The sequence below is a fragment of the Cyprinus carpio genome, chromosome A5 (genome assembly GCF_018340385.1).
Source record: "Cyprinus carpio isolate SPL01 chromosome A5, ASM1834038v1, whole genome shotgun sequence".
NCBI classification, from domain to species: domain Eukaryota; kingdom Metazoa; phylum Chordata; class Actinopteri; order Cypriniformes; family Cyprinidae; genus Cyprinus; species Cyprinus carpio.
This window is the reverse complement of record NC_056576.1, coordinates 7,666,263-7,690,042: the sequence shown is the minus strand read 5'-3', so window position 1 is coordinate 7,690,042 and position 23,780 is coordinate 7,666,263. Positions and strand designations below refer to the sequence as shown.

At 36.2% G+C, this 23,780-nt stretch overlaps 2 protein-coding genes across 2 annotated transcripts; both read right to left on the bottom strand.

Annotated features, from left to right (window-relative positions):
• Positions 1–867: 867 nt before the first annotated feature.
• LOC109053015 (UDP-glucuronosyltransferase 2C1-like) lies at positions 868–4,826 on the bottom strand. The gene is made up of 6 exons (XM_042752631.1): positions 4,085–4,826; positions 3,448–3,596; positions 1,947–2,078; positions 1,683–1,770; positions 1,309–1,531; positions 868–1,155 (listed from the first exon to the last, which is right to left on the bottom strand). Exons 1-6 carry the CDS (start codon positions 4,791–4,793, stop codon positions 873–875), a joined length of 1,584 nt encoding a protein of 527 aa, XP_042608565.1. The 5' UTR covers positions 4,794–4,826; the 3' UTR covers positions 868–872.
• Positions 4,827–10,013: 5,187 nt separating this feature from the next.
• Positions 10,014–11,758, bottom strand: LOC109107841 (T-cell acute lymphocytic leukemia protein 2-like). Its single transcript, XM_019121005.2, has 2 exons — positions 11,473–11,758; positions 10,014–11,375 (listed from the first exon to the last, which is right to left on the bottom strand). The coding sequence occupies exon 2, from the start codon at positions 11,358–11,360 to the stop codon at positions 11,031–11,033; it is 330 nt and encodes a 109-aa protein (XP_018976550.1). The 5' UTR covers positions 11,361–11,375; positions 11,473–11,758; the 3' UTR covers positions 10,014–11,030.
• Between the last annotated feature and the right edge of the window lie 12,022 nt (positions 11,759–23,780).

The window sequence follows — 23,780 nt, the reverse complement described above, 5'->3', positions numbered from 1 at the left end:
AGCTGCGTAAGTCGCCTATCAGTACTAACAATCTCAAATGGACTACAGTTCAATCGAAGACTAGACTATCAGTCATGCAGCAGATCTCTCGATCACCAAACCTTCTCTAATCATCTCGGGGTTTAACCGATCATATAAGGAAAATTGACAGGATCACAGGAAGAGCTCGCTTGCTTGCTGATAGTCGACCGGTCGTTCCTGATGTGAAGGAAACTACTAAAGCAGGCAGCCTTCAAAATAAAAGTCCCGTTGCAGTGATTCACAATGGCCACAGGGGGCAGCCACCCGTTACTTACCGATGACTGCGGAATAATTAAAACGAGAGCATACTTTTTCCTCTTCGTTGTTTGGAGCTTCCTAATGTTTAAAAACTTTATATTTTAGATATTTTATATCCATTTCAAAATCTCATTTTAAATGCAACCTTGCATGTGGGATGTTTAAATTTACATTATACTTAATCAGCAGGCAGTATTAACTTCTTAGTGAAAGAATCCTATTATAACATGTGGATGTTTAAATTTACATTATACTTAATCAGCAGGCAGTATTAACTTCTTAGTGAAAGAATGGTATTTCGAGGTTGATCCAGGTAAATGTGTGCAAATGTATAGGGCCCCATTCCTATATTTGCCTGGGGGCCCCAAGTCACTAAATCCGCCCCTGCTGATTACATAACTCGCGTTACTTGTAATGCGTTCCCCCCAACACTGGTGGTGATGAGGTACATCTTAATGATAGCCTAAGTTAGTGATAGAGGTGTTGGGTTAATAATAGGACAGCTACCGGACCTCAGGATGGACATCTCATGGTTAGAGACATAATGCTCATTGCAAAAAAAAAAAAAAAAAAAGTATTTTCCAAAAGTTTCATTACTCTTTTTTGGTTTTACTTTTTGAACTAAAACAGCAACGCATTATAAAGAATTTGCACATTTTAAAGAAGACGTAGAGGACTACAATCAGGACAGTGAGGAGAAAAGCGAACACATCCAGACAGTGGTACTGGTACCAGGTAAGGTTGTGGGCCTCGACACGCAGGTGTTTAGCGCCTTTATTGCGCATGACGAACTCAATCCAGAACACTGCCTCATCCAAAGGCTTCACTGGTCTGTCATGATGAATCCTGGACAAACGCATAGCATTCTCTTTATACCTGAGAAGATGAAGACAAATACTGATATATGTCTGTGTATATAGTCCATATGCAGAGAGAACAAAGAGCCCTCAAAATATCTAGACTGAAGTCCAGAGTCCTGTTATGCACTGACATCACTGTACAGTAAATCAAATGATATGAGTGACTTACGAGGGATCATTAATGACGGCATTGAGTCCATCCACCAGGTCTTGTGGCTGCGTGGTTTTAATGTTATCCATGACAACAGCAGCACCTTTGGCCTTCATATGGGCCAAATTATCAGGCTGGTCACCAAACAAGGGGATCCCAACCATTGGAACGCCGTGATAAATGGCCTCATATATGCCATTAGTGCCTCCATGAGTGATGAATGCTCTGGTTTTGGGGTGACCTGCATCAGAAGGAGACAAACATGGGTAAACAAATTTTATTTTAAGCAGATATTACTTTTTTAATAATCATTTTATGTTTTTTTAAAAACAATACTATGCTTTTAATTATTTTTTTTAAAGTAGTATCGAGTCACAAATTATAACACAAACCCAATAAATCATTCTGAGGGATCCACTTATAGATTCTGGTGTTTGCACCAAGAGTATCTGGCTTCTCTCCACCATATCGCCATAAAACCTGCAACACATTTATAGAACCACACTCTCAACTGATCAGCAGAAAATAGCAAAGAAATTACATTGAGATTTGAATTGTGACAAAACTAAATGACTCCCTCATTCCAATCACATCAAGAAGCAGTGCTTATGCAGTTATGATATATGGATGAAAAGACTGTAACAATGGCCAGTTACCTTCTGAGGAATCTGGGCCAGTGCGGAGGCGATCATATTGCTTGTTTCTTTAGGCATTTTGTCTATCATAGACCCCAGACTGAAGACCACAATCCCATCATCCCCTGAGCTCTGTACAAACTCCTCCATGTCCTACACAAAAAAGACATCATGAACTTAAGGTCTGAAAAGTGACTACATAATATATTTCTGCAAACTTTGAAATACTGTATATGCCGCCGCAGGTTCCAGCTCACTGCAGTTTTCAGGTAAAATAACAGTGTTACTAATATTACTAAAAGCAGTTGATACAAGTACTAAGGTGCTCCCCCACTGCAGAATCTTCAGTGATATGGCAAAAAAAAAAAAATTATTTAACAGGTCTGAATGTGATACAGTTAAAAATATGTATAAATAAAACAATGTAGCACTGAATAATCACAGGAAAGTTCTTTCTTTTGAGATTCCCATATACAAAGTGACCAGCACAGTCCAATTCAAGAACAAATTATGTATTTTTTTTTTTTTCTTTTTTTTTTTTTTTTTTTACTGAATCAAAAGCATTCAGCATGAACAGTGTAGTTTCATTCCTGAACAATTTACAATTTTACCAGTTGTTTTAAAGGGTCATAGGATACCCATTTTCCACAAGTTGATATGATGAAAAGTCTGTAACATAGTTTGGTAAAATTTCTCAATGGTAGTGTAAAACAACACCCTTTTCACCCTGTCAAAAACAGCTCTTTTCAGAGCAAGCTGTTTTGTAATGAGCTCTGCTGACCCCGCCCCTCTCTTCTGATCCACTCTCAAAAAGACTTTTTACTTTAGCTGCATTCATCGTGAAACTTGCTAAATAGCACATTATTAGAAAAGGCGATTTGCAAAGATTCTTTAAAAAACCTTATACTCAGTTCTTCTGTAGGTGAAGCTGGATCACAAAGGATTTGCGTGAACATAGACGCATTTAGGTATATCAGGGGCACATTCTCTTCAGAAACAAATGTAATCCACTGCATCTTCAGAAGCTCAGATATCCAGGAGTAAATGACGACTGCTATGTTCATTATTACATCCAACAACAGAACACCTCAATTACTTAGGAGACATTCTTGTCTACATCTGATGACAGCTCACGCAGGGTGGGTCTAAGGTAAGACACCAGTCCAATCTGTGCTGAAACACTATTGTCAGTCAAACTGTCGTGGGAGGGGCCTGTCTGTGTGATGTCACACAGGCTCGATTTGAGAAAGGGGGAAAGATTTGAGTAGATTAAAAAAACACTGGATGGATTTTTTACCGTTATAGAGTGGTTGTGTACACTCACTGCCAACACACATTTCAGTTTAAACAGCTTGTAAAAATGCATTTAGCATTCTATGACCCCTTAAAATTGTTTCAGAAATGCTGAAATACTGAGTTAACTGAACGGAATCCATTCAGACTGGTCACTGATCATCTAATTCACTGCACTGGAATAATGATAACACATTTTTGATCTGTAGGTGTGTTTTATGAAATTCACCTTGGGTAATGGTTTGGCTGGGCTGCAGTGAAGTCCTCCAATGTATTTGAAGTTGGGCAGGAATGGCCGTGGAAACTCAAAATCCCAGTAGGTTCTGATTAACCAGATATCAGCTTTACCCATCATCTCACAATAGGAAGTGGGCCGTCCTGAAAAGAGGGGTACTTTAGACATGCTTAAATATATATTGCATCTGCAGCACATGAGAAACACAGATGCAAGTTAAACGTGAGTGAAGTATGACATCATGACTAAACGAATTGGCCGATGGGACAAACCTTGAACCCTTCATTTGATGACTGTCAGCATGACTATACAAATGTGTCCCTTACGTTCTGTACGTCTGATTATGTCAAATGTCAGTGTGCACTGATCATTTCCCTTTCACAGCGTTTGAAGGAATGTTCTAGGTTTAATCATAAACATAAGCTCTATCAACTGTATTTGTGGCATGTTGATTACCCTTGTAAATAATTTCAATTTGTTCCCCAGATATATAAAATAATAATAATAAGTGTGTTTAACAGCAACAGAACCTGCTGTTCCAGGCCAATTAATTATTATCCAGTTTAAAACTACATGAAGTGACAGAATTTATTTGTCAATGAGCTCTCTCCAGAACCTTCCTTTGACTCACCAAAATATTCAGTGTAATAGTTGTCAAATGGTTTCCAAGCAATAATGCAAAAAGCATCTTGAGAAAGGTAGAAGAGCATATTGATGATTCGTTCCGTAAAGCTCATCTTGTCCGTGAGTTTACTCATGGCTCCAGGAACAAAAGATGGTGGAGCTGGTATCTGACCACACATCCGCTCTGCAGTATGAGCTAAGGAGAATCGAAATGTGAAAACCAAGGGAACGTTCAGCTCTTCAGCCACAATATCGCTGCACGCGTAGATCGGATCTGACAGAACAACGTCAAACTTTCCATTCCGCAATTTGTCCATCAACTCTGGTGATTTCAGAATGCCGTCACAGTGTGATATAGACATATCCTGATGTTTGGAAGCAAGCTTGTAGAATTTCATTTGAATCTGCAGTAAGTTTAACTGATCCATCTCATACACTGAGAAGTGAAGAAGTTCATCAAGGAAGTCTTGCATGTCCTGTGCAGATGTGGACACACTGAAGTGCTGGAAGGAGAAGCGATCCGATTCTTTGGCTTTCATGAAGAGAGCGGCATCTGGCACCAGCACTGTTACATTGTGTCCCCTGTCAATCAACGTTTCCAACACAATCTTAAGATTGATCCAGTGACTGCCCTCTGTATACCATACTAAAACATTCCCACATTCTGCAGGGCCGAATACAGTGAGCAGGGAAAGAAAACAGCCGACGAGTCTCATGATTGCCAGATAGACTGAGAGATCATCTTTGTCCAGCCTCAACATGTACCGCCTGGTGTAATTATTAACCTAGTATATAGATTTTAACAAGTCACGGCACTCATAAATCAATAAAGTATTAAAAGTAGAGGTCAAAGAAAACGGTAAAGCAGGTTCATACACATAGCTTTTAATATTTGTTAGAAAAAACACACACTCTTTATCACATATTATCTAAAGTTGTATGCATCATATCAATACCTTTGCCCCACTGCATCTCATTCACAGTGACAGAAAACTTTAAGTTCTCATTACAGTTTCTGCATATTCATGATTTTGCAGGACAATGATGCATGCAAGGTTCAATGAAGTTTGTGCAACATTTTCTCCTTATATGGCATCGCACATCCACTGACTTTGAATGGAAGAGAAAAAAAACAAAAACAAAGTCCACTTAGTGAATGTAAGTGAATTTGAGCTTGTTTTTTTCAGCAGGTCGCCTATGAATTTGGGCAGTCGTAGATGGCTGTTTTTGGGCTTATTTCCAGAATACAGTTGCATATTTGGGCCTATTAATCCTTGGAACCCATACTAAATGTATGACCATTTTGTGATGTTTTTATTAGCTGTTTGGACTCTCATTCTGACGGCACCCATTCACTGTAAAGGATCCATTGGTGAGCAAAAGACGTATTGCTTTATCAGGAATTATAGGTAAAATAAAATAAAAATGCCAACGAAGTGTTTCTGAGGACAGTCGGTTCCCTTCAGATACATTCAAAAAATGACATCAAATTTGATACTACTCACTTTAGGATTTTTTAAGGACCCGCGGTCCTTAAAACGAAGACAAATACTGTTATATGTCTGTGTATACTTTACTGTTCATATATGTATTGTGTTTTAGTGGTAACAAGAAAGACAGCAAAGAGCTTTTAAAATATCTACACTGAAGTCTTGTCATAGTAGTACAATGAAAGTCAGCTCACGATGGGGTCATTAATGACGGCACTGAGTCCATCCACCAGGTCTTGAATTTGCATACTGTTGAAGTCCATGACAACAGCAGCACCTTTGGCCTTCATATGGGCCAAATTATCAGCTTGATCACCAAACAAGGGGATCCCGACCATTGGAACGCCATGATAAATGGCCTCATATATGCCATTAGTGCCTCCATGAATGATGAATGCTCTGGTTTTGGGGTGACCTGCATCAGGAGGAGACAAACATGGATAGAGAAGATTATGTTGTTTGGCAAAAGTTAACCAGTAGGGGGCTATCATTTAATTAACTTTCTTGTGCCATTAACTTGAACATAGTATTATTCAGTAAGCTAGCTATAAATGTCAATTAACTAGCTCTTGAACATTTTTTTTTCTTAAAAATAAATACACGAATACAAATTATAATACAAACTTAATAAATCATTCTGAGGGATCCACTTATAGATTCTGGTGTTTGCACCAAGTATCTGGCTTCTCTCCACCATATCGCCACAAAACCTGCAACACATTTATAGAACCACACTCTCAAATGATAAGTGTATACTGAAAAAGAGTTTAAAGAGAATCACTAGCTGACCTAGGAGGACTGAAAGCTTCTACTTTTTCCTCTTCCAATGAAATTATCAAGAAGCAGGGTTGATCAAATATGGAAAGAATAGAAGAATGTGAGGATGGTAAATAACATTCTGAGGAATCTGTGCCAGCGCGGAGGCTATCGTATTGTTCCTGTCTTTGGTTAAGTTGTTTATCATGGACCCCAGAGTAAAGACCATAATCCCATCACCCCCTGAGCTCTGCACAAACTCCTCTATATCCTACACAGAAAAAGGGATGTTCATTAACTTCTCTTTTTGCTGCAATGATTTAAATACCAAGTACTACCTAGGCTAGTATTGTAATAGCTATATGAATACTCCAAAATAAAATTAACATTTATGCATTTCCTATAATCTAGAGGAAAAAAAGTTTATCAGTTATCTATCTGTTATTGAATGTTATCATTCCCACCATAATTAACTGTAATAAACCTATAGACTAACTCTTTATTGTCTCTAAGAACAAAGGTACAGTTTGTTATTTTTCATGGCATGGATGTAAAAGGTGAACTTTTCGCTGAATCATCCTCTTTGTTTTTTGTTTAGGTATTTCTGTTAGCTTAAAGCAGGGGTTCTCAAACCTCTCCATGAAGTACCCCCAGCACTGCACATTTTGTGTCTCCCTATATCTGACACACCCACTTCAGGGATTGCAGTCTCCACTGATGAGCTGATGAGTTGAATCAGGTGTTATAATTGAGGGAGACATACAAAATGTGTTTAAGAACCACTTGCTTAAAGGAATAGTTCAACCAAAAATGAATATTTGATGAAAATTGAAACAAATGATGGTGGAGCTGGTAACTGACCACACATCTGCTTTAATGTGTGAACAATAGAGAACCGCAACGTGTAAACGAAGGGAATGTTCAGCTTTTCAGCCAATACCTCGGTGCATGGGTTAATCAGATCGGCCAGCATGACATCAAACTTCCTATAGCTATTAACATACAAGAGCAAAGTCAAGGTTGAGATCAATCAATAAAATGTTACAACCAGTAACAGCGGCCAAACCAAACAAGTATGGTATGCGCCCTTCCTAAAATACTCATGAAGGTTTTCAAAATAAAAGCAGTCAGTTCTTCAGTTGGGACTTGTTCAATTTAATGTGTAGTGATGGATAACCAAAACTACAGCACAATTATGCTGTCTTGACTAAGGTGCCCTTGAGCAGGGCACTGAACCCCCAACTGCTCCCCGGGCGCCGCAGCATAAATGGCTGCCCACTTCTCCAGGTGTGTGTGTCTTCACAGTGTGTGTGTGTTCACTGCTGTGTGTGTGCACTTTGGATGGGTTAAATGCAGAGCATGAATTCTGAGTATGGGTCACCATACTTGGCTGTATGTCACGTCACGTCACTTCACTTCACTTAACCAGGTCTATTCAATGCACAAAACAATCTTGAGATTATTCAAATATTCTTCATACTGAGAAAATGGTTCTTTTATTGCATAGCTGCTAAAAACACACTTTTGGAACCTTTGTTTTTAAGAGTATGTGATAGTAGAACGTATTCATCAATAACGTCTAAACAATGACACTAGCAAACATTTATACTCAAAAACAAAATGTTTCAGATGATCCCACTTTCTCCCAAAATGGTCTAACTCTTCTTCCTCTGTAAAGTTACAGCATGATGCTTTTTGAAGTATAGATTTGCCAAATCTGATTACAGATCATTGGATTGTCAGTGTGCCGTAAAAAAGTGCTCTAGAGGAGAGAGAGCCGCTGTTTCCGGCTATCAATGGGCGTCCCTGCAGCCAGCGATGCACCTGCCTGCTCTCCTGTCTCGCACAGATAACAGTTTCTACCTTCTCTTCCATGCCTCCTTTATTTTTAGGGGGGGCAAATATAAGGATTTATGACCCCTCCAGCCCCCTCTTTTGGAGACGGGGTCTCAGATAGAGTGGGAAAAATTGAGCATGCAGCATGTGAATTGGTTTAGACGTATAAAGAGATCAGGGCTAATCGGTTGGCACCAGAGACACTTCTGCATTCAGTCTCCTTTCGGGGAGGGCAACGGAGCGCGGGAGTGAATGCATGTGAGAGAGGGAGGGAGGGAGAAGCCCATGATCTGCTCCATTGTGATAACAGATTTAGGCAGAGTGTGGGGTTCCGATAAGGAAAAGCACACTCAATAGCAGATTAGACGCATACTTGGAGTAGAACAGTGAAGGAGAGGAGGACACTTGGAAGGAAGAGGAGATGTGTTAGTCATGCTGAAATGGATTCTGTTCGTTATTTATTATTAATTGTTACTCTCTTTTCATCACATTAACATTTGCTTTAAATATCACTTGCTGTGTAACAGAGCTTGAGTCCGATATATCAAATTTATTTATATAGCACTTTTCACTATACACAAAACGTTTCAAATCAGCTTTATGGAAAATTGTAATGTTAATGTTGCATTTAGTGGATTAGAGCTGGACAATAACATAGTTTACATCATGCAACGATACAAGCAATCAAGCTGTTGAGCTATTTGCTTTATAATATATATTGCCCTGCATGAGTATATTGTATGTATGTGGGTAAAGTTGGGCATTTTTATATATCCAACTTTATAAAGAGAGCTTGGTAATAGTATAGTTTACATTTTGCATCAATAACAGTAATCAAACAATTGAATTGAAATTTGCAATTTAGTAGGCTATGTATCGTTCTAAGTGAGTGTATAGTATAATGTATTTATGCAGATAAAGTTCGACATTTTTATACATCCAGTTTAAGAGCTGGGTGATAATATAGTTACATTTGCAATGAAATGAAAAAAATCAAGCAGTTGAGATTTGCAATATGGTATATATTGCCCTAAGTAAAGTATATTGTGAGTATGCGGATAAAGTTAGATATATTCACATATCCACCTATATATAGAGCTTGCCAAAAATATAATCTACATAATATATTGCCCTAATTGAGTATACAATTAGAGCAATATATTAACACAATTAAAAAATCAGGCCGTTGAGATTTGTTATATAGCATATATCACTTTATATAAGTGTACTGCTGGATGTAATATACAACCCACTACAACTGTGAGATAATGCAGTTTACAGTGTATATTCTTAATTATGCAAATATTGTTAGTAGATGTTAGTGGTTGTTGAACATTATCTAAACCAGAAAGCTCTATATAAGCATTAGCAACCATTCACACACTTGCCAGACGAGCCTTGCTTTTCTATGTTTGGTTTTAGGATCACAAAGTTGCCTCTTCTGTGTTTGCGGTTGTGATTGTGTGTTGTGTTAAATGGTGATTAGTACAGAGGGTCAGTCAGCTGATGATTTCAAACGGGTAAAGTGGTATGAACAGCTGCCCATAAACTCACTCTTCCTCTGTGATGACGATTTTAACATGGATAAATGAGATTTAAAAAAGCCTTTTTTACACTTTAGGTCAAATGGGGTCTAAAGACTAGAGTGATCTGAACCGAAATGATAGATATGCTTTTTTTGCAGTGTTATGTTATTTGAGTTTTTATTTTATATAATATAATCTAATTGACCCGAAATGATAGATATGCTTTTTTTGCAGTGTTATATGCATTAAGCATTTATCCAATATATATATATATAATATATATATAAAGAAATATATATATATATTAACATTGAAACAGAACTCCATTAATAGAATGCACAAGTAAACTTTATACTACAATAATACTGAAAATTATACTGAGTTTGAATGCAACACAAATATACACACTCCCTCTTTGTGTATCTGATTGGTCACTGACGAGTGTGGATTTTGACTCCAAAATGACCTCTGGCCTCAAACCAAAAGTTAAGCTGTGTCTACAATCACCTCTCTCATGTGGCTTGGAGACTTCCAGAGGTCATCGCTATGGTCACACGGCTCTTAAACAGCCACTGCCGTGAATAATTATCTGACCGTAACATAAAAGCCAATCAGAATCTTCAGAGCTGTAATGCATGCACACTAGTTCATACAAACCAGTTAGAACAACAGCCACTAACAAGCTGATGATGTTTGAAAGAACTTAGTAAATTTGCAGATTTTTAAAGCATTTTAATATCAAACAGACTACTACATTAATACAATAAATAATTTTCAAGTAACAATTTTTTGATTACTGAGAAAAAACCTTCTACACTTTTGAATAATAAATGCACAAAAATAATCTTTGGCAAAACATATTTTGTATTTGTAAATGCCGAGTAGTTTAAACAATAACATTTTCCATTTAATAAATTACAATTTAATGTACAACTAGCCGCATGTGCTGAATCCACTGAAAGCATAAATATTAAATAAAAAATAAATACGATAAAATAAATTACAGTTTCAATTCTGAGGTTGCCTTCAGTCTCAAACCAAACATTCTTGAGTGTTAATTCAGTCAAGGAAATTAAATTACATTAATACTACAAAGTATCAGATAGATGCTTCCAAAGTGCATCCTTGACCATGCATATGTTTTTCGGGGTTCCTGCTCAATTACAGCAGTACTGCTGAATAAAGTGTTTCCAAAGATCATTTGTTTCCAAACAGCTTGGCTGATATCAATGATTGTGATGTCATAGCAAACATTCCGAGTTCCAAAAATCCAGCTTTGTCCCTCCATGGCGATGGAACTTTCAAAAACATCACAATCACGGAATCCTCTCACTTTCGTTACGTTCTACCAAGCTTCTGAGCTGTCGCAGCTGGACCCGGGTGAGGGCGGGTCGGTGTCGCTGGTCCAGGTGCGGTCAGTGCGCAGCTTCTGCATGTTCCCCGTGATCAGTGTGAGGAGCGCGGCTTGCGAGTGAGCTGCCGGCTCTCCGCCTTGGCTGTCCAGCAGAGTCACCAAGAAGTTGATGTAGCGCATGGCCAGCCGCAGGATCTCGTTCTTGCTGAGCTTTTTCTCAGGCGGGTGTGTGGGGATGAGTTTCCGCAGCTCTGCGAAAGCTGTGTTGACGTTATGTTGGCGCCAGCGCTCGCGTGTGTTGGTGAACACCTTCCTGGTCATGATACTGCAGTACTTCTGCAAAAAAAGAATAGACGGTCATGCCATTGTCTGAATATGAGCATGAGGAAAAATTAAAATAATTTTGTTAATAGCAATGAGTACACACACTTACCACTTTCTGTTGTCTTGAAGCTCTATGAACGTTGGAGCATCAGGCACAAATTTTCAAGCATGAAAAATTGAAAAATAGTCCCAACATCAAGTGAAAGCAGCACAGAGCAGAGTGTTTAGGAAAGATAAAGTGCTGTCAGGTAATTGCAGAAGTAATACATCGGCATCCGTCCTCTCACTCTCAGCTAACCAACACTCCCTGAACCCTTGAACAAACTCCTCAGATGGAAAACAGGGTGAAAGAGAGTGAGGATGTGAGGGAGGGGTGGGGTTTGGGTTGTGCTTCTCATTTTTATAGCCATGCCGCTGTGTGACGTTGCAGGATGTGAGCGGGGTGGGGGGGTGATTTTTACATCTGCCATTAATGCGTTTAAATTGATTAACATAATGCGTTGTGTTTCCATTCACAGCTATAGCATCTGGGGAGCTAAATACAAAGAAATCCAACTTTTTACCAACTGAACATGCAAAACAAACTGCAGTCTAGTGTTTAAACCAAGCAGGGTACATTAAATTCATATAAAAAGCTTTTGTATGCATCATGTCCTGCGCTTAATCTTTAATTAAAAAGAATAAATAAAAAGAATAATTATTCTTAAAAAGAATAATAAAAAATATAAACTTAAAATAGTTTAATCGATTAAAAAAAATACTAAATCACATTTTTAATCATGATTAATCCCACCTAATATTAAAGTTTTTAATTATACTTTTATATTACAATAATTTCAAATTCAATCTTCAAATGGATGTAGAAACAACATAAAGACAGTATATTTTTAATATTTGTTTAATGGCATCTTTTCATGAGGCGAGTATCACTGATCACTGATTTTTTTTTCCTTATATTTAACTATAGCCATTCAACATTACATTATAATTGAGAGCTATCAATTGTATAATTTACTAGACTTAATTTTTTTTTTTTTTAAACTTCTAATTTAAGTGAACTTAAAGCAATCTCACAAAAACCCATTATAATAAATGTCATATTTAGCTACCTGTGCCCTTCAGCAAGTAGGAAATTAAAGTTATCAAACTCTAAATTCTAAATTAAATATAGATGAATCCTTGAAGCTCAAAAATGTCTAATTTCCTCTTTTTTTCTTTTGTTCTTTGATTATCTCTTTACCTCTTTACCGAGTTGACGAGTTTAATCAGGTGTGTTAGATGAGGGAGATATGTTTTCAGAGACATGTTCTTAAATGTGACTCATATATAAAAAATACTTGCATGCACAGTTTAAAGACAGCTTTAATCACCTTTTTGGTAACTTCATGACTTATCTGACGACATAACTACGACATTGCATGCTCATGGTTTCATTTCATTTCAGAGACAGAAGCAGCAGTTGTGAGTGGGGTGGCCAACCCTAGCTCCGCCCCTGCGTTAATAGGGAGTTGTTTTTGGGGTGGCTAAAAATAGTTCAGACACTGTGTTATTATAGTTGTTTGTTTTTTAAAGTATATGAATATAATTATTTTTATACTTGTATTTAAATTCTATTATTTTTCTGATTCATATTTTATTTAAAATAAAAAATAGGCAAATAAAAAATTAGATATACTTTACAGTAGACTGCCAGTCATATTCATGCATGGATTGGCCATATAAACAGGTAAGAAAAAAAATTAAATGAAGCCCATCTCAGAGGTATAATCCGTCTCACCAAAATGTCAACCTTCGTTAGTTTTGTCAAATATTTTAATATTTGATTTTCTCATTTTAATCCACCAAATATTATATTTTGCATTTTTTCCACTCTCTTTAAAAGTCAGTTTTAACTGTACATCTTCGCATTGCCATTGCATATCTTTTCTAATAAACTTACTGGCACTTAATGAAACGAATGAACCAGCATATACCATTTTTACCCTTGAGAGTTTATTCATAATCTTAAACCCTTCCACATTTAAACCATCGGGAAACAACAGAAAGGACAGTCTATTCAAAGCAGACTTATTGCCTATGAGCTCTAACAAATACGTGGCTGTTGTATAAAATGTGCTTCCCTCTTTTGTTGGGATGCTGGATGTCCACCTGCTAACAGATCTATTACAGCGACTCTGTCCAAAAGTGAAGCGACATCATAATGAAAACCTTCCTCTGATTGGACAACACGGTGCCAAAATACCCCACAGCATATTCACCCTGACAGAGTAATAATATGGGTTTTGTCTGAATGATGGTAATCTTGTTTAGAATGTCCTGGGGCTTCACATAAATTACACTAGGTTATGACAGAGGCAAGCTTGTGGATCAACACATTCTTAGGGGCCAAGGCCTCCGAAGCCCCCTCTCGCTCTCTCCCGAACTCTCAGCCTCCCTTCAGATCAAAAGCTGGTGTCTCGCTGCAGCAATTGTTGCATTAAAAGTCTCTCTGAGAATTGTGGGGGATTTGCATAATGGGATTATGGAGGGATTAGGAGTCAGGAAGAGGACAGACACAGTTAGGACGGAGCTGAATTCAAGACTCAACCGCTCAACACACCCTGCAGCTGCAGAGCTGCCTTTCAGATCTGCCAAAAACTTCAGCAACACGCAAACCTGCCCGAAAACAAAACTCTCACCCAATCCACACTCAAACTTTCAGCCTACCTGAGCTCCGCTTTCCCACTGGAAAGAAACGCCACGCAGTAGTTTCTCCAAGACAGTGATGCAATTAAACAAAGACTTCTGCTGCTGTGAAAAACACTCCATCTCTCAGATTTGGTCAAAAGTCTGCAATCAAAAATTTGTATTTGTCAAAAAAGTTGTATTTGTCAATGAATTCAAATATTTCAAAGACCGAATGAGCCATGCAATCCAAATGAAGTGTATCAAATGTGTCTGTTTTAATTTTAAGGAATTCCACAACAAAACTGGTATTTACATGAATTAAACATAACTAAACTGAAAGAGCAAAATATGAGAAATGCAATTTAGCTTATTTTAAATAAAATAAAAATATATATTTAAATTGCGAATACATACAGTATATTATTTTGAAAATGAGAAATATAAATTTGCATTAAAATAATATTATATACACTATTAAAATTTCTTTCAAATATACTTTAAAATGCTTACATTTTTTTATTCATAATTAAAAAAATGTACATTATAATTAAAATAGAAAATTTTAAAATATATATATTTTAAATATATACAGTATATTATTTGTATGAAAAATTTACTAGGAGAAATACAATTTGGATTTAAAAATAATTATTTATAATTCTAATACATAATAATAATATTTATATATAAAATTAAAATATATCAAATATTTAGAAATTATATATACACAATTTTTAGTATACATTATTTATATTTGAAACTAAAATTTGGAATATATATATATTATTTTATAAATAAATATAAATATATATATTTTTTATTTTAATATATTTTATTTTAAAATATATACATTATATTATTATGTTATTTGTATGATGGAAACAAAAAGTGAATCAAACAAAAATAAATCTGACTGCAAAAGTAACTTACTGTATGGTTAGTAGTTTGATCAGATCACCTCAGCAAGGACCAGTTAAATGCAGAAACTGTCCCCAACTGTTCTTATTTGAGCATTCAGTAGACATTGTTAAACACTATTGACAGTGTAATAAGGGTGACAAGAGATTCGAGCCAATGTCTGCAATGAAGAGAGCGGTTTAAAAGGTTCAGATTTGAACAGTATGCTCTGTTCTCACAACCTTTTTCCATCTGAAAGAACGCTGTGATAACGATCACATTACTGACGTATTTATTTACACCGCTGTGTTTTACTGCCTCAGACTGGATACAGGTCTCCCCCCTCACACCCTTGTGTCCGAAATCACTGTCCGAATGGTTTTATTTGCTTTTGTTTCAGTAGGCAAACAAGGGCAGTTCAGATGGTGTTGGAGTTATTTATGGAGGCTGTTTGGTGTTTTACAGAGGCTGAGGCTCACGGGGTGCAGAGAGAGTGAAAGAGAGAGTGATGGAGAAAGGAAAATGCCTTGTGGGAGGAGTGTCTGTTCTCCAGCTCATTCCTGCGAGGGGCTGCTGTCAGACTGAGATAAGCCCTCCGAACCACATCGCTCTCCCTCTCTTCCTCCTCCTCTGTTCGTGCGGCGCTTTTCCTCTGCTCTGACTGTCAGTGATAAGAAGATCGTCCTGTAATTGAATGACTATCTTTCTATCACGCTTATTTAAGAAAATAGCAAGGGGCTGGAAATGCGTCTGGTGTGGGAGATAAATGAATGGCCACTGTCACTGTAATCCCCAATCAACATCCAGAATGGTAATTTTGAAAATGTTTTTTTTAATGCCAATCAATTCAGCTTCACATTCGAATGATTTATTCAGTTCCAGACCGGCGTGACCTTCTCTAAATAAGCGGCGTCGCAGCAGTAAGGTGTAGCGGGAAATGTAATTCGCTGCATGTTTGTCAATACAGTGTCACGTTTGAATAGAACTCTTTCATCTGCATTCAGATGCATCCTTTACACCTGCTTCTGTGTGTGTACAGACTGTAAAGCTAACAGATGCATGTGTTCATACGCTCACTCTCAACTGTAGGTCAAAGGTCAGTAGATAAATGAGCCACATAATACTAGAGTCTTATAATTAGAGAGAAAAAACAAAACAGCACTAAATACCTCTGAACAATCAGTGCTCAAACCTTCTGCTGCGTCCCAGAAACCTGTAATTCAAATTTAACTAAATACAATTTTTGTTGTTTTCTTTCTCTGTTTCAGATTGCCGCATCAAGACAAGCCTTTCAAAAATATATAATAATAAAAAATATGAAATCTAACAAAAAAATTCAATTTTAAGAAAAAAGTTAAATCTTGTTCAATATCAACTGGATGTATATTTATAATCATGTCAATTTCAAATATATTAAAAGAAATGTTCGATTTGACCTTTTTCTTTTCTTTTCTTCACTGTAACTGTCTTCTGATATAAATACACCTAAAGGGTGATAGTTTAAACATGAAAATGAAAACATCTACATTTATTTTAAAGCATTCATTATGTACATTTATTATAAATTATATGCTTATATTTTTAATGAGCATATGGCTGAACTGTATTAACGTAACATTATATTCTACATAAAAAAAAACTGAAACTAAAGAAGAACATTAGAAATATTCTGAAATTTCATTCAAACGAGGGATATACCTAAGAGGAGGTAGAAACACTACTCAGTCTTAACACTACTCTAATCATTTCTGCCTGGAACTCGCTCATATAGCAGTTTTCCTCTCTTGCAGTGTTTATGGAAATAAACACACAGACACAGACTGATAGAGCAAAACTCTCCTGTCCTCCAAAAATACTTTTGTGATTACTTTTAAAGAGAAAGTCCATCCCAAAAAAAAAATGTTGTTCCAAACCTATATGACTTTCTTTCTTTTGTGGAACAGAGGATGACTGAAAGATGCCTCTGTGTTTTTCGACAAAACAGTGAAAGTCAATGGGATTTACTGTGAATTTTTTTTAAGTAAAACCAAGATTATTCTAGTACGTTTTATAAGAAAATACTATTTCAGTCTTTCTACTTTAACATTTTACGTTTGATCCAATGTATTACTTGCCATTTCTTTGTAATTAATTATGAGATTTACTAGCAATTTCTAAATGAATTTTTTTATACACCAATTGTTTTCCAGTATGGAGCTAAATGAATTTATTTACAAAACATTATTCTCAAATCCATAAGCTAATTCACATTCACAAGAAAGTTTATGTATTTACAAACAGCAATTCACAAACTCATGACCTAATTCATATACAAAATACTGTATGATATGCAGACGCAATTCATTAATATGCATGTATGTTTGCACATTTCTGAAGGTTTTGAATATGAATTAGGTTATGGATTTGCTACTTGCTATTTGCAAATATATATAAACTTTGTGAAAAAGATCTGGGAAATCTATTTCAATTTAATAAAGATAAATATATGTAATAAAGGAGTTTCTTTATAATCATGTAAATTTAAAATATCTGTAAATATCTTATTAAAATATCTGTTTATGACAAATGTTTGATTTGACAGTTTTTTCTTTTCTTTATTGTAATTTTTTTTGTTTTCAGAACAAAGACTACAGCAAATACACCTAACTAGCTTTATGCATCCATGAATCATATGTTCTAAAATTAATTGACAGACTTTTTTTAAATATTGTTAAGAATGTCATTTTTGTGTTCCACAGAAGAAAGTAAGTTATGCAGGTTAAGAATGTGTGTGTCGCTGCATGCGTATGTTTGTGTGTGTGTGTGTGTGTGTGTGTGTGTGTGTGTGTGTATCTGTACCACTGTGCACGTATTCTCCTCCTCGCCTCTTCCTCTCCTCTCCTGTCTTGTCGGGCAGATCATTCTCAGGTGAGCTCCGGTGAGTCTGACTCTGTGGTCTAGATCTGAATCCACACGCAGTGCTTCTGTACTTCAGGAGTGGGCAGAGGAGCCAAGGGAACAGCTCGGCCTGGCACGAGATCTGGGTTTTGAATGAATCCTTCACCCTGGGGCTGCCAGATGCTCGCCATAGTTGAACTTCGGCTGAACTGAACAGGTTGTATGAGTGAAAATGAGCTGGATCTAGAAGAGATAATTCATTTCTTGGCCATATTTCCTCTCCTCTTCTGCTGTTATGACCTGCTTATGTGATAAACAAGTAATTTAAATTATTGCTCTAAAAAAATTTGTAAAAAACTAATTTTTACATGTGAAAATGGTCCAAAATTAACTTTTGCCAACAAGCACACCTGTCGACCATATATATTTCTAACTAGCCAGTAAAATATATTTAGCATTATGATTATTGTAATTAAAGTACAAATACTGAATATAAATACATCAATAAAAATACACTTCAAGTCAATTAGAAATTCAGAATAATTAAGATTTTTTGTGTTTTTGAAATAAGTCTCTTCTGCTCATCCAGGCTGCATCTATTTGATCAAAAATACAGTAAAATATTTTTACAATATCAAATAACAGTTTTCTATTTGAATGTATTTTAAAATGTAATTTATTCATGTGATGCAAAGCTGAATTTTCAGCATCATTACTCCAGTTTTCAGTCACATGATCTTTCAGAAATCATTAAATATTCAATAAATCATTAAATATGCTGATTTGAGGCTCAATTATTATTGGTACTCAATTATTAATAACAGTTCTTTCAAATATCAATGTTGGAAACAGTTTTTGCTAAATTATATTTTTGTATAAACAGTGATATATTTTTCTCTCAAGATTTTTTACAGAATTTATTTGAAATAGAAATATTTTATGACATTATAAGTCATTAAGTCATAAGTTATAAGTCATTAACCTCACTTTTGATCAGTTTAATGTCCTTACTTACCCCAACCGTTTGAATGGTATCAGGATTCCTACAACAATAAATGTTACTGTTAATAATGTAGTCATAAATTTTTATTTTTCATAAATATATATATTTATCAAAGCTATTTTATTCTCGCACTGAGTGCCTGGCAAGTATTCATTTTGGATCCTGTCTGAGAGGTTTAAGAAATTTGTCTTCTTTAAAACACTAAGACTGACCAATCAGCTCTGTAAACTGGCTATAGGTGGCATCTTATCCTCCAGCTCTATCTGAGGTTTAACAGGATCCTGTACCCGAAGAGGAGGGTGAGTTTGGCTGATTATGTTTGAGAAGGGTGTATTCTCACTCTTTAGTGTGGAGGTTTTGACTTTGGACTCAGCTGTAAGTGAAAATGTCAACGAGCTTTATTAACCAACAATGTATCTACCCTGGGATAGTTTTATCTTGGATACTGGTGAAATTAGAACTACCTCAATGACTTTGTGAGGGATCTGTGGGAACATTTCCTGCAGCTCAGATAAAGAAGCAGTGATGGAGCTCTCCTCAACATCAGCTGAGCAACCAGAGGATTATTGCAGGGAAACTGCAGAAGGCAACACACAACACACAAACACACATTAAAGGGATACTCCATCCCAAAATAAACATTTTGTCATGATTCCCCATGTGGTTCCAAACCCGTAAAAGCTCTGTTTGTCTTCAGAACACAATTTAAGACATTTCGGATGAAAACAGGGAGGCTTGAGACTGTCCCATAGACTGCCAAATAAATAAAAGTGTCAAGGTCCAGGAAAGTATGAAAAGCATCGTCAGAATAGTCCATCTGCCATCAGTGGTTCAACCGTAACGTTATGAACCGATGGGAACACTTTTTGTACATGAAGGAAACAAAAATAACAATTTTATTCAACAATTCCTCTCCTCTGTGTCTCTCCAATTCAGCGTGGTGCCATTTTGGCAATTCTGAGCAGTACACAAGCGGCTTACGCTCTTCTGTATCAGCCGCGCTGATACAGAAGAGCGTACGCCATCTGCTTACTGCTCAGAATTGCCTAAATGTTTTCTTTGTGTACAAAAGGTATTCTCGTCACTTCATAATGTTACGGTTGAATCACTGATGGCAGATGGACTATTCTGACGATGCTTTTCATACTTTCCTGGAGCTTGACACTGTTATTTATTTGGCAGTCTATGGGACAGTCTCAAGCCTCCCTGTTTTCATCTATAATATATTAAATTGTGTTCCGAAGATGAACAAAGCTTTTATGGGTTTGGAACGACATGGGGGTAAAAAATTAATAAAACACATATGTAGGATAAGGATTTTTTTTTTTAACAGCCATAACAAGCAACAGGACATTTTACCAAACACTTGGATTTTATTTCTGCAGTGTCAAGCTGAGAACTAACACTGAAATCTCATTGATCCAGAATCCTGTTCCACATAATTATGCATTAAACATCAACATCATGTGATCATAAGGATTGCTAGACTGACTGAATTCAGGCACTGCAGAGGAGAAGGAGATAAAGTTGAGGTTTCTCTCTGAACACACACTGCTGAAGGGAGAGTGACCCACAGAGTGAAGCTCAAAAACCACGGTGAACCTCAGCCACGGGAAGTCAGGACCAACGTGCTGACTGCACACAAAGAGACACCTACTCCAGGAGAGTCTGAGGAGAGAAGAAACAGACATAACGCATTAAATCAGACCTTATAACCAGATCTCATGTATTCTGTATAAAAAAAAGATCTATACACCTGTCCATCACTTCTCTGCTCACAACTTTACTCTCTGCTTCATTGGGGAAGACTTCAGAACACGCACACACAGAATCAGGCAGGACAATCAAAATATAGTACCTATCTTATAAAATCTGGAGGGTTCTTTTAAGAATTAACTCTCCTGGTACCTGGTTGAGAGCTACACGCAACTCTGTGTTTACACGGTTCACTGTCAAAACTAGAACCTGCTCACATTCAACGACAGCAGATAAACATTCACATTCTTTGAAATTTACTTTGTTTGAAAAGTTTGCTTAGTCACGTCAATTTTATTTCTATAGTGCTTTTTACAATACACATTTTTTCAGCTTTACAGAAAATCATGAGGTCAATGTTTATAACAGTCGACAACATAGGCAATTATGTATTTCACATTGAGAGCTATTTAGTACATAATGGTTTATGTGAGTGTACTGTGTATATACAAATAAAGTTCAACTTTACATAGAGCTGTGTGATCCTGGAGCTCCAGTAGTTTAGTAATGGGCTCCTGCCTCTTCTGGCTCAGATACTGCAGCACCGCAAACTTTCAACAGCTCAGAGCCCAGGAATCCTTCGCCTTTGCCAGGTAATCTATACAAAGACAGATTTTACAAGTGTGTGAGAAAAGCTACACTAAAGCTACGCTATAATGATCAAAACACAAATGAGATCTCAACTGTTTATGCCAGACAGCAATGTCACAGAATTTGGCATATTTTAGATTAATAAATCAAAGGTGGGGTAGAAAGTACTTCTCAAAATAATAATACATCACTATATCATCTTGTTGCTATACTATTGTAACAGTGAGTATTTTATAATGGAAAATATATGTTTAGGTTATATCTGAAATGATTAGAGAAACTTAAAAAGCTCACCTGCATTTGAAGCACACTTACTCAGCAACTCTGTAAAAACATTAACTTACAATCTTGAAATCATTAATAAAATATAAAAAAGAGTAATATTGCATTGTATTGCATATATGCAATATTTTTTTTTTTTTTTTTTAAAGTGAGATAAATATTGCATACTGCCTTACCATCTATTTTCACAATAAACAGTGGTGAGAACATTTCATCCACGTGTGGCTCTCTCACACCTCTCTTACTGTGGAAATTTTCTCCTCAAGATGGAGAGATTACTGAAGATGTTTTCAGGAACCATCACTGTACTGTTGGTGAAGTGAAACTGGCCCATATTGTCTTTGGGTTCTGCAACCTGTTCCAACTCCACCTTCAGCAGTGTGGGAAGCTCTGGGAGTGACTGAACGTGGACCAATGGCTTAGCTACCTGTGGTTCTGCACAAAAAAAAACAGTGGGGTTTAGGGGCTCTATAAAAAAAGCTTTGTCCAGCCATCATACTTGACTAAAGACAAAAATGGCCAAAATATTCATTTGTGTAGATGTTTCTTGTAAATATACACCATTTTTTTTTGGATGCACGCTAAATTTCTCACATTATTATCTACATATCCACATTACCAGCAAGTAAAAATCAAGCCAAACATTTTGGATGTTTCTTTGCCACCCAAACTGCTTTTTCCAAATTTTCACAATCACTGTTTGACATAAAATGCCTAGGAAAAGCACAGTACATATTATTTACTTTGTCATATGTATTATTATTATTATTATGAGTAGAGTTTTCATTGATTATAAAGTCAACATGAAATTTAATGTGGATGAAAACGAGGCTGTGAGAAACAGATTCACAGTTTTTACAATGGCACACGCTGTATTTCGGAAAGACACTTAATCTAACCAATCAGTATGTTGTTAAAAAAAAACAATACAAACCTTTGAACACACCATACTTCTACTGTACAGTACCGCAAAATAAATAATTTCATTGAATATCCTTGAAAATATGTCAAAGTATGCAATTGGTTGTGAATGCCATTTAATGTTGACTCAGAATTGCAAGTGAAAACAAGCCTCTTCTAGATGCCTTAACATATTTAATTTACCAATTATTTACAGCCTTCTCTCCATGTTATAACAAAAGCGACAAACTCACTGCTTATAAACTGGTGGCATTATCTCAGCTGGCAGCTGTCTGTTGGACATAAGCTGGTCTGGTAAACACAGTTTATGATTATGTGGTGAAAGAGGCAGGTTTAATTCCATCTCAGCATAAGACCTCGAGCTGGAATGAAAGGTTTTGAAGTCACTGGAGATTAGAAGAGCAATCTGCAGCAGGAACCACTCTTTGATTGTGATTAAATATGAACAGCAATTTCCCATACCTGGAGATTTTGGCTCCTTGAAGGTGATGTAAGCAAAGCTGCTTTCCGGCATTTGCAGGACCTCCAACTCAGCCATGTGTTTATCAGCAGAGGTGACTATAAATGAAATATAATTATTATTGACTTTTATATGCAATATAATGGCACAATACAGTCACACTTTCTGCTTGTAACTGCATTAAATAAAATTGAAAAGCAATTGGTATTTGCACTTTTGAGCTATTTATTGGAATTTATTGACAGTTTGAACAGTGCATCAATTGTTTTATCATTTAAAACCAAAACAAATTTATTTTTGTCAAATGATTTACTTGGACAGCGTTCTTGTGCTTCCTTCTTAAAAATAAACACCTTTGCTTTGATATGTTGTTATCTAATGCACTGACATTGAGACAATGTGTATATTTTGCTATGTATAAGTCAAGTTTTATCTTCTTAGAAAATATCTTTTAAAGGGAAATGTTCTTCTGTTGGTTCACAGGTGACATTTAGAAAATCTTGCATTTGTGCAAAGGAATAATTGGGCGCTTGTTTTGGAAAGCAATCCATTTGAACTTCAACAGGCAACATCAGAGACTGTTGAGAAATCATAGCTGGTATTTAAATATACAAAACTTCTTCATAAGCTGCGAATAGCACATCCAAGAGAGATATTTAATTTATCATGACTCAGTTTGGACGATTACCTCTTCGTTCAGTACTGCCTCTTTTCGGAACTCTTCTGTACCATTTAAAGTAAACGTGGCACCTGTTACTTTGCCTAAAACTGTATCGTATGATTATATTTTTGTTATTTTGACAAGTGCATTAAAGCTTTTAAATACATATAATTTAATAACTTTCATTATTTTGTAAAAGAACTGCACAATATTTTTTTTCTTTTTATCAAGATGCAGGTCTGTGTTATGTTTAGGCTGTTTTTGACAGTTCTGAAAGACACATATTCAGTTCTTGAAATAAAT